General features: G+C 44.2%; 1 protein-coding gene and 2 pseudogenes across 1 annotated transcript in view; 1 reads left to right on the top strand and 2 right to left on the bottom strand.

The window, feature by feature from the left end:
- Positions 1-788: 788 nt before the first annotated feature.
- LOC132214650 (ras-related protein Rab-10-like) lies at positions 789-2865 on the bottom strand (annotated as a pseudogene).
- On the top strand, positions 1549-4607 carry LOC132214894 (large ribosomal subunit protein eL21-like; annotated as a pseudogene).
- Positions 4608-7044: 2437 nt separating this feature from the next.
- Positions 7045-26426, bottom strand: part of STOX1 (storkhead box 1) — a 46123-nt gene continuing 26741 nt past the window's right edge. The window contains exons 2-4 of the mRNA XM_059662525.1: positions 13740-13892; positions 9153-11517; positions 7045-7538 (exon numbers count right to left, since the gene is read on the bottom strand). Of these exons, the coding sequence (XP_059518508.1) occupies positions 7391-7538; positions 9153-11517; positions 13740-13892 (2666 nt within the window). The 3' untranslated portion in view covers positions 7045-7390. The remainder of the gene's footprint in view (positions 7539-9152; positions 11518-13739; positions 13893-26426) is intronic.

Here is a 26426-nt window from a genome sequence, read left to right on the forward strand (position 1 = left end):
CCGCTGCCCCGGCCGAGAGCTCCCCGCGCGCGGCGGGCTGGCGCGTGGACGGCCCCGTGCCGGGCTAGACGGCGCGCCACGTGCCGCCCCGCCATTCGCCGCCGGAAGCTGCCGGTCTCGGCCCCGCCTATTGCGGGGTGAAGCGTTAAGGTCCGAAGGCTTCGCGCGAGGCCTGCGGCCCGGCGTTGGTGGGAAGGGGCCCGGTGGGCTTGAAGTGAAGACCTGGACAGGACAATGGTCCCGCAAGTCCTAAGCTTTTGTCAGGAAGTTGGTCCTTGGCTCATAGTCCGTATTTGAAACAGAGGACACGGGGAAGGGATGTACCGTCCGGTCACACAATCGGTTGGTGGCGGTCACGACTAGAGAACTCATCTGAATGCGACCGAGACGGTGCCTTCGGCCACAGCGACCTGAAAGCTTCGAGTTTCTTCGCAAAGCGTTTCGGGGAGGGCTGCTCTCATGAAACGGAATATGTAATAAGGAGGAGAAACTTGGAGAGAAAACAAGCCTAAATGTCTGGCACATCGTGTATTTGCAGTGAATAAAAGGACTTTATATTACCGATGGGGATTAACTGCCCCTGAATTATATACAACCTAATGCGAAACTGGAAACCTTTTGATATTGCGAAGGATTAATTCCTTAGCATATAGCTACTCTTTTTTTTTCTATACATTTTTTTTTTGTTTTAAGAAAATTATAAAGTCAGCAAGCAGTTACAGATGAAAGAACAAATAAAACAGGTGGCTTGGATCGTTAAGATGAGGAACAAAAATATCTGTTCAGAGTTAAAAATGGACAGAGTGGTTTATTTTGCAGCAAGAAGAGAACACAGGGCGGTGGATGGCCACTGCCGGAACCGGAGAGCGCTCAGCAGCATGTGCTCTTCCAGCCTGTCGCGCCTCATTTTCACTGCTGGGCTCTTCTACCGGGGTCTTTGGAAGGATATCTTCAGCTAATGTGAGAAAGGCCTTTTCAATGTTCACACTTGCTTTTGCACTCGTCTCAAAAAACCTAATACCGTGCTCCCTTGCCATCGGTTCTCCTTGTCCCTTAGGTACAACTCTTTTATCGTCCATATCACACATGTTTCCTAGTAACATGCTTTCCCCATCTTCATGGGCATGCTCATCTATGTTTCTAAGCCATCTGCCGATGTTGTCAAAACTTTGACCATTGGTGATGTCACATACTAGCCTAATACCCATTGCCCCTCTGCAGTAGGAAGTTGTGATGGTGTGAAATTGCTCCAGGCCTGCTGTCTCCCATGTCTGTGGCTTGATCGTCTTTCCTTGTAATTCAACAGTTTTGATCTTAGTCGATTCCGATGGTGGAAATAAAGGTGGTATTGAAGGCATCGTCGGAAAAGCGGAAAAGGACGCAGGTCTTCCCCGCTCCCGAGTCCCCGATCGATCGAGCAGCTTGCAAAGCAGGTCGTCCGTCCTCTTCGCCGTTGGGAGGAGCGGCCCCCAGGGATCGGGCCCTCTCACTGGGGCCAACTCCTCGCTCGGGTGTCCTCAGGCCGGAGCACCGGGGAAGCGTGGCGACCTCCGAACGGCCTCGTCGAGGAAGCACCGACGGCGGCGGAGACCGCGGCTCCGTAGCCTCTCCCAGCCGCTCTGCCCGGTTCCGGGGAGTCGGTCAGGACAACATGGCCTCCCCTCCCCCCTCGAGACTGCTCGGCCGGGACACCCTCACGGGCAAGCCAGCGAGCTCGGCCGTGGAGGGAGCGCCGAGGGCGTGAAGACAGGCTCTCCCCCGAGCCGACACTCCGCGCTCGGGCACGGCGATGGCAGCCAAGGAGGACCCCGAGCCGAGCCGAGAGCTCAGCTACATGGCCACCGGAAGCCGAGCCGCCTCGCCGGAGCCACCTGTTCCCCGAGCCCTCTCAGGCTGCCTCGCATAGAGCTGCTCTTGAATGGAGAACAAGAACCCAAATTGGGATGCAGGTGCAGGAGCACTTCCCAGACCACCTGGCCGTGTCCAGCCCCACCAGCCTGGTAACCTGAGCATCAGACTTCGGTTTCAGCAAAACGACACATTACTACCTACGGCATGGAGTGTGGGGATTGGTCCTGAGTAGCTGGAACCACAGATGTTAAATCTGTGGGGAAATGCATCTCTCCCTAAACTGTGGGAATGGCTGTGCATCTCTAAATCTGTGTGTGTGTGTATGTTTTCTGAATCCTTTTATCCCACCCCATTCTGCCATGGTAAAGTTCATGGCCCTACAACATGGAGTGGATGTGGTCAAGAATGTCACACATATAAAATTGGGGTAAAGGGAACCAATGTTACTATGTTCTGGTTGAAGAGCAAACACAGGTGAAGTTTTTAAAACCTCCTTATGACGATTTTTGGCCTTATTTTTATGCCAAAGGTCACACAGCAGATCTATAAAAGGGAAGGACTGCACTTCTCCCTATGCAAGAGAGAGGTGTTCTTCAGAATGACCTTCTGTGACTTAGAATTCTCTGCAAACCTTGCCTTTCTGAGCCCCAAATTCATTGAATCAGATATCTGACTGCTGTTTATGTCAGGTGGAGTATAAAAATGTGTGCAAGTTAAACCAAGTCATAAGTAACTTGACCAAGCTGTGGCTTAGCTGGAAAAAAAAAAGCGGAGGCGAGGGTGGAGATACTACTACATATGTGCGCTCAATGCGTATCAACTAGGAAACTTGAGAATGAAGGCATGGAGAATTTTTGTTTGGTCCCTCTATAAATTTCAAGAGATTTATATAAATTTCAAGAGATGAAATTTGGGGGGCAGGAGTATGAAGGAGTAGCATAATTAAAATTCACAAGTAATTAAAAATATAATCTTATTAGGACATCTTTATTTTCCAAATATCTTACCAGTCATTGATAGTTCTTTCTTAAAATTTAAGAATTGGGGAGCCTCATCTATTGCTGTGCTCCAAGGTTCTATAAAGATTTCCCTTGCCTTTGGCTTATGACCTTAAGATATAAACAAGATGACTATAAATTTGCCTCCCTCTGGTCATTCTCAAACTTACAGGGCTAGATTTTTACTCCATATTTAGAAAATAGGAGGTAAAAAGAGCCATCATTTTGCATCTGCATGTCAATTTTATATAACAAGAAAAATTGAGCTATCATTTTTAAATATTGTGACACTGAAAATAGTTTAAGGGGCAGTTATAAATTGATCAAGAGACACTGGAGTCAGAGTGTTGAGTACTAAGAAGTAAGGAGAAAATGAAAGAGGGAGCAGGAGGGATATTTCTGCCATTGCTAGCCACATGACCCTGGCCAACTCCACTCTTAAAACCTGTTCTTGGTTAGTAATGTGCAGACAAAAATGCCTTCCCTACTGATAGCACAGGGAATTTAGAAGGATAAGATGACATAGCAGTACTACACAGATGATGCTTACATTTATACCTCTAGCTTCAGGTTTTGACAGGTTTTGAAAGCATTGGCTGTAACCATCTTTCAGTAACTTGCCAAAATGACCAACACAAAGAGAAAGAGGAGAGGCACCCGCTATATGTTCTCTAGGCCTTTTAGAAAACATGGTGGTGTTCCTTTAGCCACATGCATGCGAATCTACAAGGAAAATGATGTAGTCATCAAGGGAAGGGGCACTGTTCATAAAGGAATGCCCCATAAATGTTGCCATGGCAACACTGGAGCAGTCGACAATGTCACCCAGTATGCAGTGGGCATTGTTGTGAATAAACAAGGGCAAGATCCTTGCCAGGAGAATTAATATATGTATTGAGCATATTAAGCACTCTAAGAGCCGAGATAGCTCCCTGAAACGTGTGAAGGAAAACGATTAGAAAAAGAAGGAAGCCAGAGAGAAAGGTACCTGGGTTTAATTGAAGCTTCAGCCTGCTCCACCCAGAGAAGCACACTTTGTGAGAATCAATGGAAAGAAACCTGAGCTGCTCGAATCCATTCCCTATGTATTCATGGCATGATAAGTGTAAAAAAAACAATCAGAAAACCTCTGTACTGAGTCAAACAAACAAAAAACATTGGAGACAGCTTTGAACATATTTATCACAGGTATACTTATGTATCTAACTCCTAATTCTAATTGAAAATATTTTTAAATTTCTTTGGATAGAGGTTTTACTGTTTCTTTAGTCAATTACTATATACACATTTTGAATCAAGTAGTGGGAGTAGTCACCTCACATCCCAGAAGAGGGCACCATTCCCAAGAAATGGAAGCTCCTTCTGATAAAGAAGGAACCTTCTAAGAAATCTATAAGGTTTCAAATGGGAGGATTCGTAGTCATGGGGATGTAAAGCACCTCACAGGGAACATAGTCAACAATATTGAAATAACTAGGTATGGTACCAGGTGGCTACTGGAACTATCAGGGGGAACACTTTGTAAAGTATATGATTAACCACTATGCTGTAAACCTTAAATGAATACAAAATAACATTGAATTTAAACTGTAATTGAAAAATAAAATTAAAAAAGAAAATAGCGCCCTGGCTGGGTGGCTCGGTTGGAATGTTGTCCTGTGCACTGAAAGGTCACCAGTTTGATTCCTGGTCAGGGCATACGCCCAGGTTGCAGGTTGGGTCCCCAGTCAGGGTGTGCAGAGAAGGCAACCAATCAATGTTTCACTCTTCTCTCTCTCTCTCTCTCTCTCTCTCTCTCTCTCTCTCTCTCCCCTAAAATCAATAAAAACAAACAACCTTCTTAGCCAAAAGCATAATACCTTCCCCAGGCATATCTAGATTTTGATTGATGATACTTTCTATAATCTTTACCTAAATTGAATCTAATTGGAGGAACTCCAGACAACCTGGCAAAAACAGGGGACCTGTATAGTAGGCCATGTATTTACCTATCAGACAAGTTTGGTGAGTATATAGAATTATACACATATTTTTAACAATATTAGGTGCCTGCTGTATTGGGCACTTTCCATAGATTATCTTCCAATCTGACAACAATCTGTAGCATAGGTATCATTACTATATTCCTTTTACAGATGAGAAAACTAAATCAGAGAAGTTTGGTAACTTCATCACATGGCTACCAAGAATTCCAATTGAGACTCAAACTTGTCTTTCTCCTAAGCTCATGTCATCATGCTGCCTCAAGAGACCAGTTTTCTCATTAGAGAATAGACTGCAATGGGCAAGGCAAATCAAGAAATAAAATCTCCACATACAAAAATTAATATTGAGGAAAATGCAAGTCACTAGAAAATAATCTCCCAAAGAACTATTTAATAACACATATACCCATCTTTTGTACTCATATGTTGTGTTTAATAGAAGGGAAGTTTATTGGTTTCATAATAGGCTCCATTTAATACATTTCAAATGTTATAATGCATCTACCACTAGTGTCAAATTTAGATGGCTTTCAGTGATTCCTAGTTGTGATTAGATCACAAAAGACTTTGGATTCATCACTCTAAGAAACTTGTCCAGGTCCAAAATCAAAGAACAGAGTTGTTGGCGCTCCTTTTTCCAAGGATTGGCAGGGATAGATGCAGAAATGGAGAACTGAAAGCAATACTCAGGAATCTTACATGAGCCCTAGCTGGTTTGGCTCAGGGGATAGAGTGTCGGCCTGTGGACTGAAGGGTCCCAGGTTTGATTCTAGTCAAGGGCACATGCTGGGTCGTGGGCTTGATCCCTAGTAGGGGACGTGCAGGAGGCAGCCAATCAATGATACTCTCTCATCATTGATGTCTCTCTCTCTCTCTCTCTCCCTCTCTGAAATCAATAAGAATATATATATTTTTTTAAAAATTTTACATGAGTTCAGTATTTTGCAGGATCCACACTGAATCTTTTTTTAAAATTGAGATATATTTGACATATAACCCTCACTGAAGCAAAAATCTTATTGTTGAAAGGAATCTTCAAAATCGTCTAGTTCAACCATCCTGTTAAACTAAGTACTGGAAATACCTACGCAATGTTATCAGTGAAGGGATCACCAAGCCTCTACAAGAATGCCCTAAATAATGCCCTAAATTCATTCATTTACAAAGCTGCTTATTTCATCTATAGATAGTTTTGACTAATAGACATTCTTCATATTGAGCTAAATCTCCCAACTTCCATTCACTGTTGCTAATTCCAAGCTCTTTATAAGAATCCTTAAAACAATGCCTCCTCACAAGGTTTTTCTACCCAGATTACCCTTCTTGGTACTTTGCCCAGAGTTTCAAATGTCATTGTGACCACAGCTTATCTTGGATAGATTGGTTAGGGCCTATTGAAAATCAGTAGTCAGGACTGAGTGGTCCACCCACTGCACAACAAAGTAGCATATCTGATTTCCCCTCCTCTCCACCGGGCCTGGAGGCAGCGCTCCACAGTGCTGAGCTTCATCTGGCCTTCACTGCTCCCAGGCCAGTGAGAGTTGGAAAGAGGCACTTTCCAATTATTCAGTTATCCTTGTGATCTAAGGCCTTGGCAACCTGTAGAAACCTCTTAAAAGAAACTTCCTCAACCATAAGTCAGCATTAGCATCTACATAAAACCTGTCTTGACTGCTCCACGTTCCCCAAACTCAAGAGAATTGACCATTCCACTGCTTGGTCTGAAAAGGCCTTCCAGAAAAAAAATCTGGCAAAGTTATGTAGGTCTTACTATGAGTGGAAATGGATCAAATGGTTTCTCTTCTCTAAATCTCTAATTCAGAACCTCCCCTTTACTCACAAGCCATTTGCAACCATTCTGCCTCCCTTCTATCCCCACGCCATCTGAGAACATCCCGACTTCTCACTGCCATGCTATAGAGAGAGCCTCAAATGTGGGAGGAAACAGAGAAAGAGTAGAGCCAGGTGCTTATTGCCACAGGTATTTTGGACATTGCCAGTCAGTCACAATGTGAAGCTATCTGTTCATATTCAAGCTAGTCACAGAGAAGATCCTGGGCCGTAGGAATTCTTGTTGCAAAGTACCCAACTCTTCGGGTAAATTCTTTCAGATAACAAATAATAATAAGACTTTAGTGGTAAACAAAATATTTTCGCAACCCTGAAACACTATATTCTGGATTTTTGTGATGAAATCAGGTGAGATCCACTTAACATAAGAACTCAATATTAGGTGTGGGTAGAGAAATGCACACTGGGTAGTAAGTTAGCACCCTCTGTATTTGAGAAACTAATGAAAATTCAAAGTAATTACATTTGGAAGAAGACAAAGGAGTCCATTTTTTATTACAAACTATGTATGTCCAATAAATTCATAGTAAAATAAGCTTTAAAAAAGCTTTAAAATGTCAAAAAAGGCAGCAACTAGAACAAAATATGTAATGAGATTAGTAACATTTACGCTCAGTTTTAGAGAATTCTTATATACTCAGTTGATTAAAACATCCTATATGATGCTGTACATTTTTACAAAAGTTTTCAAAAGAAAAATAAGAATTAAACATTGATGACTGGAGTTAGTTGTAGCAAGGGATTGGATGTGAGTGTTTGACTGCTTTTTGTGCCTTCAAAGTTCTGCAGAAAATTCTGTCTTCTTTTTAGACCCTCCAGAATGATTGAATTATTAGATGCCAGACTCTGTGTCCTAAAAATATTAAAAATAGAATTATTACCTTCAAAATGGGTTGAATTTCGAATCAAAGCATGATACTGTCATTTGTTTCTTTGTAGCAGTGTAACACTTACCAACACTAAGGTACACTTATCAAATAAGTTAACCTTTAAAAATCTAAAGTACTCTTGACATTTTAAAGGCTTCACAAACGCACCTCGATTATTTGACAGCTGCTTTCCGAGAAGTTCATATTTTCTGATCATCATCTGTTCTCAAATCCAATATCAAGTATATTCTGGTCAGAAATAAGTTTCTGAAAAACTATTCTATACAACTGAAGTAACCAATAGCATCTTGTGTAATTTATTTTTTGAGAAGGCATAGGGAAGGGAAGAGCTAGTTACCAGAGTTTTCGTATTGGGGCTGTAAGCTCTGTTAGTTTATCTAACACATCTGCCTTGCTTCAGCCACATTACTGCTTAGGCATCTGGCTTCCGACAGTCCCCTTTTCCCACCTTCCCTCCTCTTCATCACATGTCCGTTATATTACGATATGTCTCAAAAATGTGCCCTCCAATAAGCCTCCGGGATAGCACATCACTTTTTAAAAAATGTATTTTTATTTCTTTCAGAGAGGAAGGGAGAGGGAGAGAGAGGTAGAAACATCAAAAATGAGAATCATCGATCATCTGCCTCCTGCATGGCCCACACCAGGGATGGAGCCTGTAACCTAGGCATGTGCCCTGACTGGGAATCAACCCGTGACCTCCTGGTTCATAGGTTGATGCTCAATCACTGAGCCATACCTGCCAGGCCAGCGCATCTCTCTTAACTCCATACCTCTTCGGCAGTTAGGAAGAGTTTATGCTTTGTTCTTGAGTTCAATCTGTCTGTTTATTGTTTGTTGGTCTCAACTAAATTAAAGTGTAAGCTTCCTACAGGTACAACCATATCTAGTTGATCTCTGCCCTCCCCCCCCCAATCCTTATGTCAATATGGCACATAGTTGATGTTCAAATGCTATCTTCCCTCCCTTTTTCTCTTCATGTCTTTAAGAATTATAAGTGGGGTTTTTTTAATCATAAGCATTTTTTACAAAATTAAATTTCTGCCCAGCCTATGTGGCTCAGTGGTTGAGCACTGACCCATGAACCAGGAGGTCACGGTTCAATTCCCATTCAGGGCAGATGCCTGGGTTGCGGGCTCGATCCTGGTGTGAGGCATGCAGGAGGCGGCCAGTGGATGATTCTCTCTCATCATTGATGTTTCTCTCTCTCCCTCCCCCTTCCTCTCTGAAATCAATAAAAATAAAAAGTTCCTCTTTCACCCCTTCCAAGTAAAATGTTTACTGTAATGTTGAGTCTGTGTGTAGTTTCTAAGTCTTTCATAGATTCCATCAACACTCAGATTTAATTTTCTCCTAGTTGTTATTACTCTTTTTAATGGCTTCAAAAAATGAACAATATGCTCTATTATATGAGATTGCATTGTAACTGTATATAATTTTTTTCAGTAAAATAAAGGCTGGCAGAAGAGTATCATTATAAAAAGATAACTCAGGGGTTGCCCACTAGGTAACTCAATATGTTCTTAATTTTAATATACCCTGTGAGATAGTTGCTAATCACTTTCATGTGCACTTACCGTGGAGAATCTATCCCACTGTCTCCTGCCATGCTATGATTTTCCGTTCCTTCCAAGTGACTGTGTTCGTGCTGGATATCCTGAGCCATCTCTGGCATATGTGTAGTGTTGAAAAGTTCTAACTTTTGTGTGAACCGTTTTCTCATTTCCTGATTCTGAGCACTCTGAGACCAGCAAGCTGCTTTCTTTCCAGTGTCACCCAGGAAGTCTTGTGGGGTTTCAGCCTCAGAGCTGGCTTTCCTTGAGCTGTAATAATCAAACATACTTCCCTCAGCAGATGCTGAGGCCTGTACACATTCAGCAACACTGGGATCCTCTTCATGGTTAAATTCGGATTGGGTCCCTGAATTGAGGCCACAGCTTTCAGCAGAGAGATTAGGTTTCTGGCTTTCACCTGGGTTAGAGAGCAACGCAGGTGTGTAGCATTCATTTCCTTTACGCATCGGAGGCTCAAGCCTCTGTATTTTGCTGTTGTACTCAGCCAGAGATCTTTCAGCCATCTTTTGTTTTCCGAAATGATTCCATTTGCTTCCCCCAGAAAAGGAATACTGAATGTGGCCAGGCAGCATTTGACACAAATCATCCTCCTCAGAAAAGTCATCCTCATCTAAATATAATGAACTGCAGGCACCGTCATCATCTTCCACTTTGCTTTGATACAAGGCTTGGTCATCGTCAGAAAGCACCTCATTTTCTAGGCTCACCGTCTCTGCTTCCTGCACAAATGCCTTTCTCATCAGGGTTTCCTCTGAGTCTCTGTCTTGTCGCTCAGGTTGACTCAAATGGTCCGCACCACGTGGATAATCCAAAAGACCAAGATTTTGGAATTGGTGTGCTGTTTTGTCAACTAACCTACAAGCAGAAGATGCCCGGTCTAAAGAGGAGGAAGCCGGTGATGGAAGGACACGCTCTGTTTCTTTTGTCTCCCCTAACATGTCGGAGTGAGAATAACTTTCCCTCAGGTCTTCAGGGATTACTTTGTTTTCTCTACCATACACATCATATGTCAACATGCTTTCCCTGAAGGAACAGCGTTGACTACCATGTGGCAAAACACTACACTGGGAGTAATTTAAGAGGTGGTCTCTAAAATCGTCACTGACAGGCTTGACAGTAGGGTGACTCAGAGGAATGGATTCTGCCCTCGGCTTATCATTACATTGTTCAGCCCATGGCTGTTTGGCCTCCCCCTCAAGGACCCGTGAGGAATCTAAAGACCTTGACCTTTGGAAAGGCTTGCCCTTTGGTCTCATCTGGCTGGGTTTCAAATCATTGGTCTTCTGGCTGTTGTGCCCTTTGGTTATGGGGCTCCTTCGGTGAGACAAACCCTGGAAAGGGTTACTGATTCGCTTTTTGTAAATCAGATGGGAACCCAGCTCTGATGGGTTCTCACCAAGTGGTTTCTGAACTCCTGCTTCATTTGGGCTTTTAATTCTGGGGGTCGGCTGTGCAGCAGGGAGCTTGGGGCGTTTCTCCAGTCGAATGCTTGCTGGCCGGGGCTCGCTTCCCTGACTCCTGGCTTTGTGTCTATCCCTGTGAGAACGGCCCCGCCTCCGAGGCTTTGCAGACCGGCCCTGCCTTTTCTTAACTCCCTCTCTTGAAGGATATTTATGCCCGAGTGTCAGCATATCAGTGGACGTGCCCTGGCTGTTGAATTTTTTCTGTTCTTCGTATTTTTGCATTAGGATGGTATGTTTGATTAAGTTGTCAACAGTCAGAACGGGATTAATGCGTTTGATTATCTCATGTTCAATGTCTCGAGGGATATTGTCCAAGTTATCTTCATCTCGGACAGGCCACTCTTCCGGTGGGAACTGGGCAGAGAAGCTGCTGTGCTCTGTTCTGGACTTCTCCTTTCTGGACATACTGCGCCAGAAGAGGCTAAAGCCAAACTTCTTGCCTTTGTCTCTGTCTTTTGGGTACGGTAAAGGTCTGGTGCTCTCAGAGACATGGTTCTCCTCAGACACCGAAACTGCTCGATTCTGTGCCAAAGATTTGGACTCCCCAAGACCTTTCTGGCCTTTTCTAGTCACTTCTGCGGCAGTGGGTGGTTCCCGTGGATCCTGAGAGCACACATCAGGGAAACACTGGCAAGACGGACAATGGGAAGCGGGGGCAGCGTTTTCTTTGGCTAACTCTGCAGACTCTGCACAGCTCTCCACGCTCACCAGGTACGTGATGCAAGCAGGTATCTCGTGACTCTCGTCTGATCGGACTCTCTTATTTTCTTGGGAGTTTGTATTTGTGATGAAGTAAGTCTGAGGAGTAACTATGAAGTATCCTTCTCCGGTGTGATAAATCTTCCTCTCCTTAATCAGAGTTCCCAGAGTGGTATAGAGAATATCTCGAGATGGAATTGCAATGCCTAAAACAAAAGCATTTTACACTGGTAAATTCTGAATAAGAAACATTTAAATGAGTGAAATCAGTCACACAGAAATGACCACACATTTGCTTGATGAACCTAGAGCTAATTATAACACAATTGATATGTCATTAAAATGCCAAAGAAACGTTAACAGTCATCATAATTTAATTGAATAACAGGAATATAATTTGGTCCACACAAAGACATATGGCTAGGCTAATAGTTAAGTAGAGGAAAATCATCTGAGTTCACTAAACTATAAACACTGAGTTATACAATCCCATTACAAATTTAAATTTTGCCTAAGGAAAGTATTCTTAAGAACAAACATAGGAGTTTTTGAAAACCAGTCTCATTGCTTAAATCTTAAGAAGCTAAAGAGAAAATGAAAACCAGTTTGTGCTTGGGTGAGGGCAAACCACTTAAAATCTGGATTATGGTGGTTTTTCAAACTGGGAAGGTGATACTTTTAAAAGAAATTTCCTTTTCAAAATAGCAGGGTTTAAAATTATATTGTGAAAACAATGTTCAACATGTATGTGTAAGTGTTAACACTGGAAGGTGGTCAGAGGTGATTGGTAGTCACTTAGAAAACCCCACGAAGTCATGCAAATCAAGATGTTCCAATCTTTGTGTTCACTTTAAGAACACTTGTGAAACTGCCCAGGTCATCAAGGGAATGCATATCCAAAAATCCACTAAGTATCTGAAGGATGTCATTTAAAAAAAAATGATTTTATTGATTTCAGAGAGAGGAAGGGAGAGGAAGAGATAGAAACATCTAGGATGAGAAAGAATCATCGATCAGCCACCCCTGCACACCCCCACTGGGGATCAAGCCTGCAACCTGGTCATGTGCCCTGATTAGGAACCGAACCCGTGGCCTCCAGGTTCATGGGCTGAGGCTCAACCATTGAGCCACACCAGCTGGGCAGAGTGGCACTTTCAATATGTGCCATCTGATCATTACAATGGCGAGTGCCCAAGCCAAACAGTGGGGCTGGACACATGGTCAATGGCCTAAAAACAGTGGTGAATTTTTGCTGCACATGCTTAAAAATGCAGAGCATCGGCGATGCTGGACTTAAGGATGTAGATGTAGCCTCTCTGGTCACTGAGCACATCCAGGGGAATAAAGCCGCCAAGATGCAGAGTAAACTTAACAGAGCTCACGGGCAGATTAACCCCTTCATGAACTCTCCCTGCCACCTGGAGACGATCCTACTGAAAAGGAGCAGATTGTCCCTAAACCAGAGGAGGAGGGTGCACAGAAGAAAGAGATTTCCCAGAAGAAATTGAAGAAACAGAAACATATGACCTAGGAGTAAATTCAGCATAAAATAAATACTAACACTTAAAAAAGTGTAACACTGGAAGAAAATACATCAATATGTTAACCTTGGTTTCTTTTGGGTGGCCATACTATTAAGTGGTTACTTTTCTATATTAACCACATTTTTCTACAATATGCACGTTCATTTTAGAATAAGAAAAATAAAAAGTACTCTTGTACATTCGCACACTGGGATATGAAAAGAATGAGTTCAATATATGCTGATACAGAAAGACCTCCAAAATATGTAATTTTTTTTAAAAGTGAAGATAGAATGTTATTAAAAAAAGATACATATACTCAAATATAACTTATGAAAGTATACATAAGAAACTACAGACAATAGAAATTACCACCTCTAGGGAGTGGCAATGGAAGAATAGGAGGTGTGGGGGGGAGAAGATGAACTCTTACTTTGCACTCCTTTCTACAGAGTCTGGTTTATTTATTGCCATAAGTATTATTTTTTTGTTTTGTTTTGTTTTTAAACATATTTTATTGATTTTTTTACAGAGAGGAAGGGAGAGGAATAGAGAGTTAGAAACATCGATTAGCTGCTTCCTGCACACCCCCTACTGGGGATGTGCCCGCAACCAAGATACATGCCCTCAACCGGAATCGAACCTGGGACCTTTCAGTCTGCAGGCTGAGGCTCTATCCACTGAGCCAAACCGGTTAGGGCATAAGTATTTTTTTAAAAAAAGTTAATTGGAATGTAAAAAAAATACCCTTATCAAATTTGCTGATGCAGGCCTTTTCCTGGAAGGCTCTAATATAAGGTTCTATAATAGAAAAAACTTTGGATATCATTTGTGTTTAAGATTATTTGTAAATAAAACCATCAGACACATGTAAAGAACTAATAGAGAAAAACTTGTTACTCTACCTGGGTAATGTTTCATCAAATGCTCCAACAGTGATTCCTGTGTTACTACAATCTCAGCAGCATTCATGTCAGATATAGCACAGCAAAGAACTTCAGCCAAAGGTATAAACTGTGATTGGGCTATTGGATTCATTTGCACTGGAAAGACATCACCTAAATTGGAGATTAAAAACAAAACAAAAAAGGAAAGGTGATAAATTTGATAGAGTGTAAACTATTTGAAATTAGTGAATCAAGCACATTTATAAAGACTGAATAGCAGGTGGTATTGCTATTCTTTCATCAGTCCTTACTCAGAATCTGTTAACATGACATGTACAAGAATAGAAACTGTAGAAGAAAAGAGTTTACATTATAGTCCCTACTTTTAAGAAGTTTGTAGTATTTTTCAGTACAAGAAAAGAGTAAGAGTATGAAAGTCACCAAGTGATATCATAGTTTAGGTCAGACAAGGCTTATATGACAATTGTATTTCAAAGCATTTTTCATATTTTAAAATATACAAAGCCATAGAAAGCGCAAGTAATTGTCCCAAGATCTAAAAGCAAGTACAGTAAGAGAAATAGGTCTTCTGACACCTAATTCAGTATTTTCACATTCCATGCTTTCCTGATTGGAATGATTAAGAAGATTTGAACTCTTTGCTGCATCTACTGTGAGGATGAAGACCATTTTCAGCAATCAGACTGTTGACAACATCATTCCAGAAAATGTTGACAACACTCTGAAGGGACTCACAATTACTATGAGGGGCCCCAGAGGCACCCTGCAGAGGGACTTCAGTCACATCAATGTAGACCTCAGTCTCCTTGGAAAGAAAAACAAGAGGCTCCAGGTTGACAAATGGTGAACTGGCCCTCATTTGCACCATCTGCAGTCATGATCAAGGGTGTGATACGGGGTTTCCATTATAAGATGAGGTCTATGTACGCTCACTTTTGCTGTACGGGGCTGTCTTGTGCATTGTAGGATGTTTAGTAGTGTCCTTGGCCTCCACCTACTGTCTCTCTCGCATCTGCAGCAACCAAAAATGTCTCCATTGCCAAATGTCTGGGGAATAAAAGGTACAGGTAGAAGAACTAGCTTAGAAATTATGAAGATTTTATTCATCTGAGACTTGAGGAACCAACGGAGGGTGGCAGGAGCCCAGAAAGATACTGAGGCAGAGAAAGAAAAATATTAGCATGGCAAGTTACCTGATCTCTGTAAAGTCAGAGGAGAGAATGGGTAGGAATGAGAGGGGAGAAATGGGAATGACGAGATGAAAGGTAGGAAGGGGGGTTTGAGGAGCTATTCTTGGAGTAAATTAGGAAATTTAAAAACCAGTAATGAAGATTATGACAGAGCCCTGCATCTCCAGGTGATTTTAGTGTGGTTTCTGGCAGATGAAGCGGCAAGAAAGGAAGAGAGGCAGAGAGGCCAGCAGAGCTTCTAAAACAGGACTGCGCCGATGGCAATCATCAGGGGACTGTGCTAATGTGCGGATTCTGATTCGGAAGGTCTGAGAGGAACCTGTGATTCTGCATTTCTAACAACCTCCCGGGTGATGTCCACTCTGGAGCGGCAGGGGTTGGGGTGCTAATGACGGCAATGTTAAAGTAGCTAACCATTCAACAATCAACATGGCCTGCATGGGAGCCAAGTGCAGCCAGAAGAAAGCCTGAGAACTGAGACACTTGGCCAGGCATTTCCTGCAGCGATGGTTTAGAGGCGGGTTCACTGCAGGGGCTGTTGAGGGGAAGGTGGTGAGGACTGGCGTGGTGGGAAGGGTCGCAGCCAAAGCTGGTGAGAGGCCCATCTATAATAATAAAAGCGTAATATGCTAAAAAGACCAGACGTCCTTCCGGATGATCTTCCGGACGCAGTCAGGGCTTCCGTGGGAAGCCCGGGTCCCGGGTGCGAGAGGGAAGGAAGGCCTCCTCGATAGTGCATCGGGCCTCTAGTATTAAGATAAAGGACTTCCTTAGGGAAAGGGGTTAGCTGTGTGCAGTTATACCTCGCATTGGTCTGTTTCCTTCTTTACGTAAGCTGCTCTATCTGGCAGACTGGGCCTCAGGTCACAACCCAGGATAGAACTGCAGTTTGGGCAGCCCAGGGAGGGGCTCCCCTCTTGGTGAGCTTGTGGCTATCCCACAGGATTCTGAGGAGCTAGATAGAATGAGTGGCTAATCAATCAATTAGCATTTCAAAGGGCAGTGATGAGAGATGGTGCTCTCTGAGCCAAGGGTAATAAACCTCTCTCCTTAACTTCATTTCCTTTTTGCCTTACTTTTTTCCCTCCAGGTCAGAGATTTATTTACTCTCTTCTCTTTCACAGCCCTCCTCAACTAGGCAAAACACAACATTAAAGTATCATTTCAAGTATTTGTATACTTCTTTCACATAACTAGGTGCTAGTTTAAATAAGTGACTTTAAACTTTTATATCTCTCTCTCCCTCATCTCCAAAATGCTGTGACTTTTTCCTTGTATGTGATGTTAAATTGATTTCCTGCCTCCACTCCATGTGGACCAGAAGTCCTTAATTCAAAGAGGAGGGGGTGTCAACGTAGGAAACATTCAAACCTGTGAAGAATTTTCTTTTTTTAAAGAATTTTTGAGAGTTTGAGTCAAACTGTCAACCATTGTAGGGAAGCAAAATCTCAACAAATTGAGACAGTGCTCCAGAGAATGGCAGCTTTGTGGCTTATTTTATACATTAAAAAGAGATGACACAAGAGGTTACATGAAATCCACCGGTGATAGGTTAGGGAGGTGGGAGAAAGCAGCGGGGAGAGGGTAACCTCAAGGCTTGAGTGCAAAGTAAATTGATAGACACATGTATCTTTTAATAGGTGGGTTCAGTATCGTTAACAGTCAAAATTAACATGATAAAACAATGAGAGTATGTTTGGCATTGGCTGTGCCCTGAGGGGTCTGGAAAAAGGGGAGTTACCCTGCTTTTAGTTAAAAAGTATTAATTTCAGCCCAGCTGGGTGACTCAGTGGTTGAGCATCAACCTATCAACTAGAAGATCATGGTTCGATTCCTGTTTCCATCCCAGTGAGGGCACATGCCCCAGTTGTGGGTTGTGGGCTCGATCCCCAATAGGGGTGCGTGCAGGAGGCAGCCCACCAACGACTCTCATCATTGATGTTTCTTTTTGTTGTTGTTAATCCTCACCTGAGAATATTTTTTCCACTGATTTCTAGAGAGAGTAAAGGGGAGGGGAAAGAGAGATGGAAGGGAGGGGGTGAGGGGGAGAGAGACACATCGATTGGTTACCTCCCACATTTGTCCCTACCCGGGCGGGGAACCAGCTGCTGAGGTACGGTCAGTGCCCTGACCGGGAAGCGAACCGTGACGTATTCATAATTCCTACCAGTTTGGGGAAGGCGTGTTTTATTTTTAAAATTTTATGTATTTTTTATTTTAATTTATTTTTAATTATAGTTGACATTCACTATTAGTTTCAGGTGTACAACATAGGGATTCAACATTTATATACCTTAAGAAGTGATCACCGCAAGAGTAAACAAAGCTACTACCAACTAGAAAGACAGCTTATCTTTTTTTCCTTAAAATTAATACAACCATAAATCAGCGGCGTTGTAGAGAACATGCTAAATCACATTTAACCTCTGCTTTGGAGCTCCTTTCTAGACAAAGCTTAGCAGCTCCTCAGTACATTTCCTTCACCGTCGTTGCTAAGATACGTCCGCAGGTGCATAAATCATCAAGAGTTTCTTATGCAGGAAAGCAGAGTGACGTGGGAACATCTGTGATGGATGCAGGAATCATTTTCAAGCTACAGCCACGGTTTGCTCTGGTTACCTTTGCATTTCTTGAGTTTTGGGAATACAATAACCAAAATGCAAAAATAGCTTCCTGTGCAGAAGATTCCACTTACAGATTTCACAATAAGAGAAGGCCAGCCCTTTATCCTCAGCTACTATTGAAGAGCATCCTTCAGTCCAGCCTGCTGCTGACCTCTGACCCTTGAGAAGGAGCAGGGATCAGAAGGCTAGGAGAGGCTACGGGGCAGAGTAAACAGTTCACAACAATGCTCTATGTTTACACAGCCTTGTACTCTTGGTGCCAGGAGAATGGGAAAGTGTTTAGGCTGAGAGACTGGTTTCACAAAAACTATCAACAAAGCAGAACCACACAGATTTGTGCCTGCTACATTTAATGCCACTTTTTGTGCAAAAGAACATTTTTAACCTATTGATATCTTGCTGCTCTTCCCAGGGAGAATTAACCAAAGTTAACCAAATAGAATATAAATTATTTTACATTTGTGATAAAGCAAGTTATGAGTTTTAAAACAATTACTTTTTATAAGTCTACTTTTGGGGGAAAAATAGTGGAAGGCAAATTAAATGTATGCAGCACATAGGTGCCCAATCAGGAAATATAGAATTCAACTATCCAAACTGATGACATCCAGTATGTGCCTGGCCTGGAATCGAACCCGCCACCTTTCAGTTTATGGAACAACATTCCAACCAACTGAGCCATAAATATAAGTTTATCTTACATATTAAAGCACCTAAACAAATTCTAAAAGGGCCTCCTCATGGAAACTAAATTCTCACTTTTTAAAAAAATATATTTTATTGATTTTTTACAGAGAGGAAGGGAGAGGGATAGAGAGTTAGAAACATCGATGAGAGAGAAACATCGATCAGCTGCCTTCTATACACCCCTTACTGGGGATGTGCCTGCAACCAAGGTACATGCCCTTGACCGGAATGGAACCCGGGACCCTTGAGTCCGCAGGTTGACGCTCTATCCACTGAGCCAAACCGGTTAGGGCAAATTCTGACATTTTTAACTTGGGGTGCCTGCATTTGATTTTAAGGTGCATAAGAGGCTGTGCTACCAAACATGCAAAACAAAGTCTTTGGAAATTTGGAAAGTGTTCCCACCAGAACTTTTTTGAGTCATACTACAAGAAGAATTTGCCATCAAACTAAATTCTAGGCAAAACTAATCCTAACATTGCTTGTTTCATATTCAAAACACAAATTTTCTCCAGTATGAAAAAGTTTAGTCCCATACAAATGTGTGTGTGAACTCTTTGCTAGGCAGTCTGCCAGAAATTCATGCATTATTGACCTTCAAACAGTTAAACTGAGCCACTCAAACTCTGCTAATTACCCAGCACATGAAATCTGAGACCATCTTTTCGGGGCGCCTGTATTGAATCACACTGTGGGAAAGGTATCTTCTACGTGCATTAGAGATGACAATAGAGCAAGAATAAAGCAGCCTGCAATACACCCAAGTTTAATAAAAAAAAGGATGTATTGTTCTAAGTAATCCAAGAAGCTTCCCTGATTTTAAACTGTACTTTTATCCAGTACAGAATTTCCAAATTTCTTGAACATTAACATTAATCCTGACCTTTTAAAAATGAAAGTATTTTGTAACAACGTGCATCTCATCAGAGATAAGATGCTGTGCAAAAAACGTCTATGGCTTTGAATAGATTCGGAAAATCAAACAAAATGGGAACACAGAAAGAAGAAAGGCTCAGGTCAGCAAAAGCAAGCCCCTCTCCATAGCGCCCTTTTCTTTTCGTGAAATAAAAGCATGCACACACTTTACTCCGCATTTAGAAACAAAGGAGCACCAAGACTCGGAAACTGGCTGCAGCCTAAGGGGAGTCGGTTTGTCTTTCATGGCGGCGGAGATGTTTATTTTGGACTCCTAGACAAGCGGCTTCCCTTCTAGGGGATGCCCCCTCTTGAAAAGCTCAAGGCTTCGCTCAGGAGGCAGGGCTGCTCCACAGCCAGGAGTCCAGCATGGCCTCTCCTTTAATAACCGCACTTCAGCCTCTCAGGAGCAGTACATTAGCATTCCTTTCAAGTGGTACATCCACTAATCTCCACCTTCAACTGAGTTGCAGAGGACTTGGGCCACTTATGACGGAGACTCTACGCGATTTGGTTGTCAGGATAGACACAGAGGCGGCCCTACTTCAGGGAGCCCTTGAGCCTCCAGCAGCCTTTCCCCATGACCAGTACCCCTCACGTTGGGTAGATACAGGGACTCCAGACTGGGAGGGAAGGGTGTGAATGACTTAACCCGCCTACCTGACCCCCCCACCCCCGCCCCCCCATTTTTAAAAACACCAAAACTCATTCACATTCAGCCCCAAAGCTCTTCCAGCCCTGTGGTGCCCTGTCCTAGCCTCTCTTCCTTCAAGGCTTCCACTATGGATACGTTAATGACTTCACCCAAGTGTGTTCGTTTATAAGGCTGTCAAAATAAATCATCATAAACTCAGTGGCTTAAAACAGCACACATTGCCGTAGCTCAGCCGTGGGCAAACTACGGCCCCGCAGGCCGGATCCGGCCCGTTTGAAATGAATAAAACTAAAAAAAAAAAAAAAGACCGTACCCTTTTATGTAATGATGTTTACTTTGAATTTATATTAGTTCACACAAACACTCCATCCATGCTTTTGTTCCGGCCCTCCGGTCCAGTTTAAGAACCCATTGTGGCCCTCGAGTCAAAAAGTTTGCCCACCCCTGCCCTAGCTGGTTTGGCTCAGTGGAAAAAGGGCAGGCCTGCGGACTGAAGGGCCCTGGGTTCAATTCAAGGGCGTGTACCTGTAACCCGGTCATATATCCTGAAAGGGAACCAAACCGGTGACCTCTTGGTTCCTGGGTCGATGCTCAACCACTGCGTCTCGGTGGCCGGATGAAGGATGTCATTTTCAATGTGTCCCATTCTGTCAGTACAACGGCAGAGTTGGCAGGTGTGCCCAGGCTAAACAGTGGGGCTGGACACAGGGTGGGTGGCCTAAAATCAGTGCTGAATTTTTGCTGCACATGCTTTAATATATAGGGAGTGATGCTGAACTCAAGGGTTTAGATGTAGACTCTCTGGTCACTGAGCACATTTGGGTGCACAAAGCTCCCCCAAGATGTGGAGTAGAACTTAACAGAGCTCATGGCAGGGGAGGGGTGGGGGAAGGGTGGGGGGGTGGGGGGGGGGCATGAGCGCTCCCTGCCACATGGAGATGATCCTACTGAAAAAGAGCAGATTGTTCCTAAACCAGAAGAGAAGGTTGCACAGACGAAAAAGATGTCCCAGAAGAAACTGAAGCAACAAAAACTTATGGCCCAGGGGTAAATTAAGCATAAAATAAACTCTAATAAAATTTTTAAAAAATTACTGTACAAAAATGGGGGAAATTTTAGCCCAAGGTTGTTGTTTGAATAAAAATAAAGTTCCCTGTAATAAAGGTGTCCTTTATGTACACACAGTCTTACATTACAAATGAGCATCACACCGGGGTCCATCAGACAGGGTCTAACCAGGGAGATGTGGCTCTGAGTCGGTCATCTGTCTGGGTCCCAGTTTCCTTGTCTATGAATGAGGGCTGCTAGCTCAGCATTTCCCAAAATGTGTTCTGTGGGAAATTCATTCTACGAAGTGCTCTGCAAAAAAAAAAAAGGTCCCGCCCTAGCTGGTTTGGCTCCGTGATAGAGCGTCGGCCTACGGACTAAAGGGTCCCAGGTTCCATTCCAGCCAAGGGCACATGCCTGGGTTGTGGGCTCGATCACCCCAGTAGGGGGCGTGCAGGAGGCAGCCAATCAATGATTCTCTCTCATCATTGATGTTTCTATCTCTCTCCCTTCCTCTCTGAAATCAATAAAAATAATTTTTAGAAAATGGTGCCAAGGTCAAATGTTTGAGAAATGCTGCTTGGAGTCACAGTGGCTTGTTAAAGGTTCTAAGAACTGTAATGGACAACCTAGATTAACCCAATGTTTCCCAATCATGTCTGGCAACAATCCCTTTTCTGCAATACCTATTATTACCCTTCAGCTGTGACTTCTCTCCATTCAAACTAGCCTCTCCCTAAATAGTCTGTACTTTCTCATCTCGGCTTCCTTGTCCTTACTTCTTCCACCGAAAGCACTCTTCCCCACACCTAAGTGTTTAAAAAGTCCTGTCATGAAGACTGGCTCAAATGCAGACTGGCTCTCCCATGAATTGCGCTCTCTGGTCTCATCAGATGGAGATATACATGGATCAGTTAAGAAAAATGTAATGAGTGGCTACCATAGTGTAGCACTAGGTACACAAAAACACTGATAGTAGTGGCAGTCCTTCATTCCTTACCCAGCAAATATTTATTGAGTACCTACTATATGCCAGTTACTGGGGATACAACAGTGAGCAGGATACAGTCCTTGCCCTCAAAGGGGCTCTGGATCTACTGGAAGAGCAGTGATTGGAGGCAATGATAACCCAACATGAGGGCTATAATTGGTAAGACTAGGACTTGGTGTTCCTGGGTCCCCCTCCTGAATGCCATTCTCAGAAGAGTGTGGATGCTTGGGCATAACTATCATAAGGAAGAGAGCCAGACTTGTCCCTGTGGGGCTTTGGGATACCTAAGGCAGCATCTATCTAATAATAGAGGAATATGCAAATTATCTGGGACACCATCACAGTAACAGTAACAACCAGCAGGCTGCCTGGGGCGACAAGGCCGGCAGGGGGGGTAGTGAGGGACAACCAAACAACTCAACAGCAGGCTGCGTGGGGCAAGCAGGCCGGCCGGCCGGGGGGTGGGGGGGCAGTTGGGGGTGACCAGGCTGGCAGGGGGGGCAATTAAGGGCAATCAGGCTGGCAGGCAGAGGCAGTTAGGGGTGATCAAGCTGGCAGGGGGGGCAGTTAGATGCGATCAGGCAGGCAGGCAGGTGAGCAATTAGGAGCCAGTGGTCCCAGATTGTGAGAGGGATGTCCCAGATTGGAGAGGGTGCAGGCTGGGTTGAGGGGGACCCCCCCCAAGAAATTTTGTGCAGCGGGCCTCTAGTAGGATAATCAAGGAGCCATGGAATTGGTCAGGCAGATTAAGACTCAAATCTTCCGCCGAAACCGGTTTGGCTCAGTGGATAGAGCGTCGGCCTGCGGACTGAAAGGTCCTAGGTTCGATTCCGGTCAAGGGCATGTACCTGGGTTGCGGGCACATCCCCAGTAGGAGATGTGCAGGAGGCGGCTGATCAATGTCTCTCTCTCATCGATGTTTCTAACTCTCTATCTCTCTCCCTTCCTCTCTGTAAAAAATCAATAAAATAAAAAAATAATAAAAAAAAAGACTCAAATCTTCCACGTCCACTTAGAGACTGTGAGCCCTCCTCAAGTAGTCATCAACGACCATGACTGTGTAATATGAGGAACAATATCTGGCTCAAAAGTGATTGTGGGAAAACATCCAGGAGTGCCTGGAATAAGATCTGACACATATCGGTTCTTTTATCAATAGCAGCACTCTCTAACTTTTCTTCCCAAAACAGGGATATCAAACTTGATCATCCCTCGTTCCACGTCATTATTAGTACTTCAATTTTTTTTTTTTAAGGTACTGGTTCTGCCCATGGTGGATTTCTCAGCCAATCCTGACTTTCCTTTTCCCAACTCCCAGAGCCTAATGGACCAGACACCAGTCCTGACCATGATCTGGAGAAAACCTGGGAAAAGACAAAATGATGCTGGCAAAGCCACTGCTAGCCCTGCTTTGTTCTACTGGGTAATACGTTATTGCCACCCTCATGGCAGATAAGGTAGGACTGGCACATTCAACACACATTCCCAACCACCTTTCTCCTTGTCGTCCCCTAGTGTGGAGGAGGAGAGCGTGTTACCTGCCTTCCCAGCCTCACTTTAAACTCGTGGCCATCACAGTCGTCAATGGGATAAAGGCAGCTCGCTGGCTGGCAATGCCAGAGGAGGCCTCTCAAGGAAAACCCCTTCCTTTGTCTTTACCCTTTCTTTCTTGATTCTTCCTTCCAGCCTGGATATCAGGGAAGCAGCCATCTTGTGACCTTGAGGTGACAAGTATGATGTCAAAATACCACCCACTAAGGAAGGCAAAGCAGAAAGAAAGAGCGAGCCCAGGTGTCCGAAAGCCTCGCAGAGCCCCTGTGCTGGCCCCGGGCTGACTACCTCCGAACTTCTTGTTATGAGACAAACCTACTCATTTTTAAATCTGCTCATTTTTAAAAAGTGTATTTTTTATTGATTTCAGAGAGGGAGAGAGAGGGAGAGAGAGATAGAAACGTGAATGATGAGAGAGAACCATTGATCGGCAGCTTCCTGCACACCCCTACCAGGGATTGAGACCACAACCTGGGCATGTGCCCTGACTGTGAATCAAACTGTGACCTCCTGATTCATAGGTCAATGCTCAACCACTGAGGCACACTGGCCAAGCTAGTACTGTGCTTTTTTTGGGGGGGGTGGGGGGGGGCTCTATCCACTGAGCCAAACCGGTTAGGGCAGTATTGCTCATTTTTAACTGCTTGGAGATATCTGTCCTAAAAAGGTTATAGGAGCCCTAATCGGTTTGGCTCAGTGGCTAGAGCCTCAGCCTGCAGACTGAAAGGTCCCAGGCTCAATTCCGGTCGAGGGCATGTACCTTGGTTGCGGGCACATCCCCAGTAGGGGGTGTGCAGGAGGCAGCTAATTGATGTTTCTCTCTCATCGATATTTCTAACTCTCTATTCTCCCTTCCTCTATGTAAAAAATCAATAAAATATATTTTAAAATAAATAAATAATAAAAAAGTTATAGGAGTCGCTCTTGTCTTGATGAGGGTTTCCTTCCTGCATGTAGAAAATCACGGAGGGGAAGATAACACCTGACACGGCCGTACGGCCTGCTCTCACACGGTATCTACAGTTACAGCCCTGAGAACGGGCTGCCTCTCCATCTCTCCCGAAAGAAAGGCTTGTGAAATGGAGCCAAAAGTCAGTATCATCATCAGCATCAATGTAAGATTAACTCAGGGTTTAAAGAGACAAATAATGAATAACCCCACTCCTATTTCAGGGGCAGGGAATCCCGGCCATTTGTGAAGAAAGGGGCATTTGGTCCTGAGAGAGCCTGGGTCCATCCACGCCCCAGGTCTCCGTGGCCAGGTGGTGTGATGGTGGACGGAGCCCCGCACAGGCCTCCTGCACCAATGATGGAAGGGTTCTGGGTGACGGGAGCTGGAGAAAGATCTACTGTATTACATCACAAGATCAGTGTACTTAATGCTGCCTTTTACCCCAGACTATACACACACATACCTACGTACTTTACCAAAAGCATCATAAAAACCGCAGCCCTGCCTCTTCCTCTCCTACTGATGAAGGTGGGGTTGGTGACCAGAAGAATGATGAGCACCTTCCCCAGGATCCATGCCCAGAGGCGCCCCCTCGGCAAGACTGCTGCGCCCAGTGGGCCATCCTCTCTCCCACCCGGAACCGCTCGTTGCCCCAGTCTGGAAAGCATGACTGAGTTTCTGCATCAATGGTCCCTTTCACTTCTCCCAGACTGTCTGCTACGCTCCAGCTGCTTTCAAGCAGATTACAGACTCTCTTGGCCTCCTGAAATATTAACTTTTAAAAGATAAAAGCCATGGTGGGGATACAATTCACATAAATGTAGTTTCCCTGAGAAGTACTTCCAGGCTGTTAGAAACTTTAAAAACATCAACTTTTCCATTTTAAGATTGTGAATTCCCTTTTCTCCAACCCAGAAGGCTTCATGTTAAATCTGGGCAGGTGTGACTGTGCCCCAGCAGGATGCTGGCATCTTTTCACGAGGCCATCGCCTTAGAAATGAAAGGGAAAGTTCATCACCCTGAAAAGTCGTTAAAGGGGCTGTAGGATCCTCGCTGGTTTGGCTCAGTGACTCTCCAGAGCGTCGGCCCTCGGACTGGAGAGTCTCGGGCTCGATTCCGGTCAAGGGCACGTACACAGGTGGGTTCAGGCTCGATCCCAGGCCCGCAACCAATCAATGTGTCTCTCTCACTGTCTTCCCCTCCCTTCCACACTCTCTAAAAATTCATGGAAAAATGTCCCCGGGTGAGGATTAACAACAACAAAAAGAGGCTGCAGCTCTTGCTCAGTATCAGTGGCTCTCATCTCTGCCTGGGCGGGATCACTGCTCCGAGGAGCCCACCGCCTACTAACTTCACACTAAGCCAGACGTGTTCTCAGATTACATTCTGATAGGGAGGTTGTGGGTCTGTGCACATCATGTGTGTCCAGACAGAAACCACTAGAGTCCATCTGTAGAGGTCTTCTGATCCCTCCCTTTGCCTTCCACACAGACATGGTTCCCAAGCCACTCAAAACAAACATGGTGTCAACCCAGAGAGGAGGCTCCAACATATCTTTCAAATATGCATGCTTCCTGGCTTACGGCTTCTCTAACACCCTCTTTTTCTGTCCAGCCTAAGACGGACATTCTCCGTGTCCTCCGGAGACACCCCTCTCCCAAAGGCTGCACAGCCAGTACTCCCGCTACAACCTGCTGAAGATTTTCTCGACTCCTGCTCACTTCACCAACCCTCTTGCCCAAGTGAATCCCGCCTTTTCCCACTGCCACCTCAGGCTTTAAGCCTGGCAGCCCCTTCCATGGCGCCGCAACTCGGGTGTAGGAGAGCAAGGCCAATTCTTACGGAACTGCCTGGAGCAACACACAGCCTGCTGGGTCATGGAAGTCATGCATCTCATTCTGCTTCCAACGTGGCCCAATGGAGCAAACTGTTAGCAAGAGAAGCAGAATGTTTGACTGAAGACTTGGGGCTTTCTGATAAATGTTGCTGAGATCTTGAGATCCTGAGCTAAGTCAACTTACAACTATACCACATAAAATAGATGATAGATAGATAGATAGATAGATAGATAG

Source organism: Myotis daubentonii, chromosome 13 (assembly GCF_963259705.1).
Source record: "Myotis daubentonii chromosome 13, mMyoDau2.1, whole genome shotgun sequence".
In the NCBI taxonomy this organism is placed as follows: Eukaryota; Metazoa; Chordata; class Mammalia; order Chiroptera; family Vespertilionidae; genus Myotis; species Myotis daubentonii.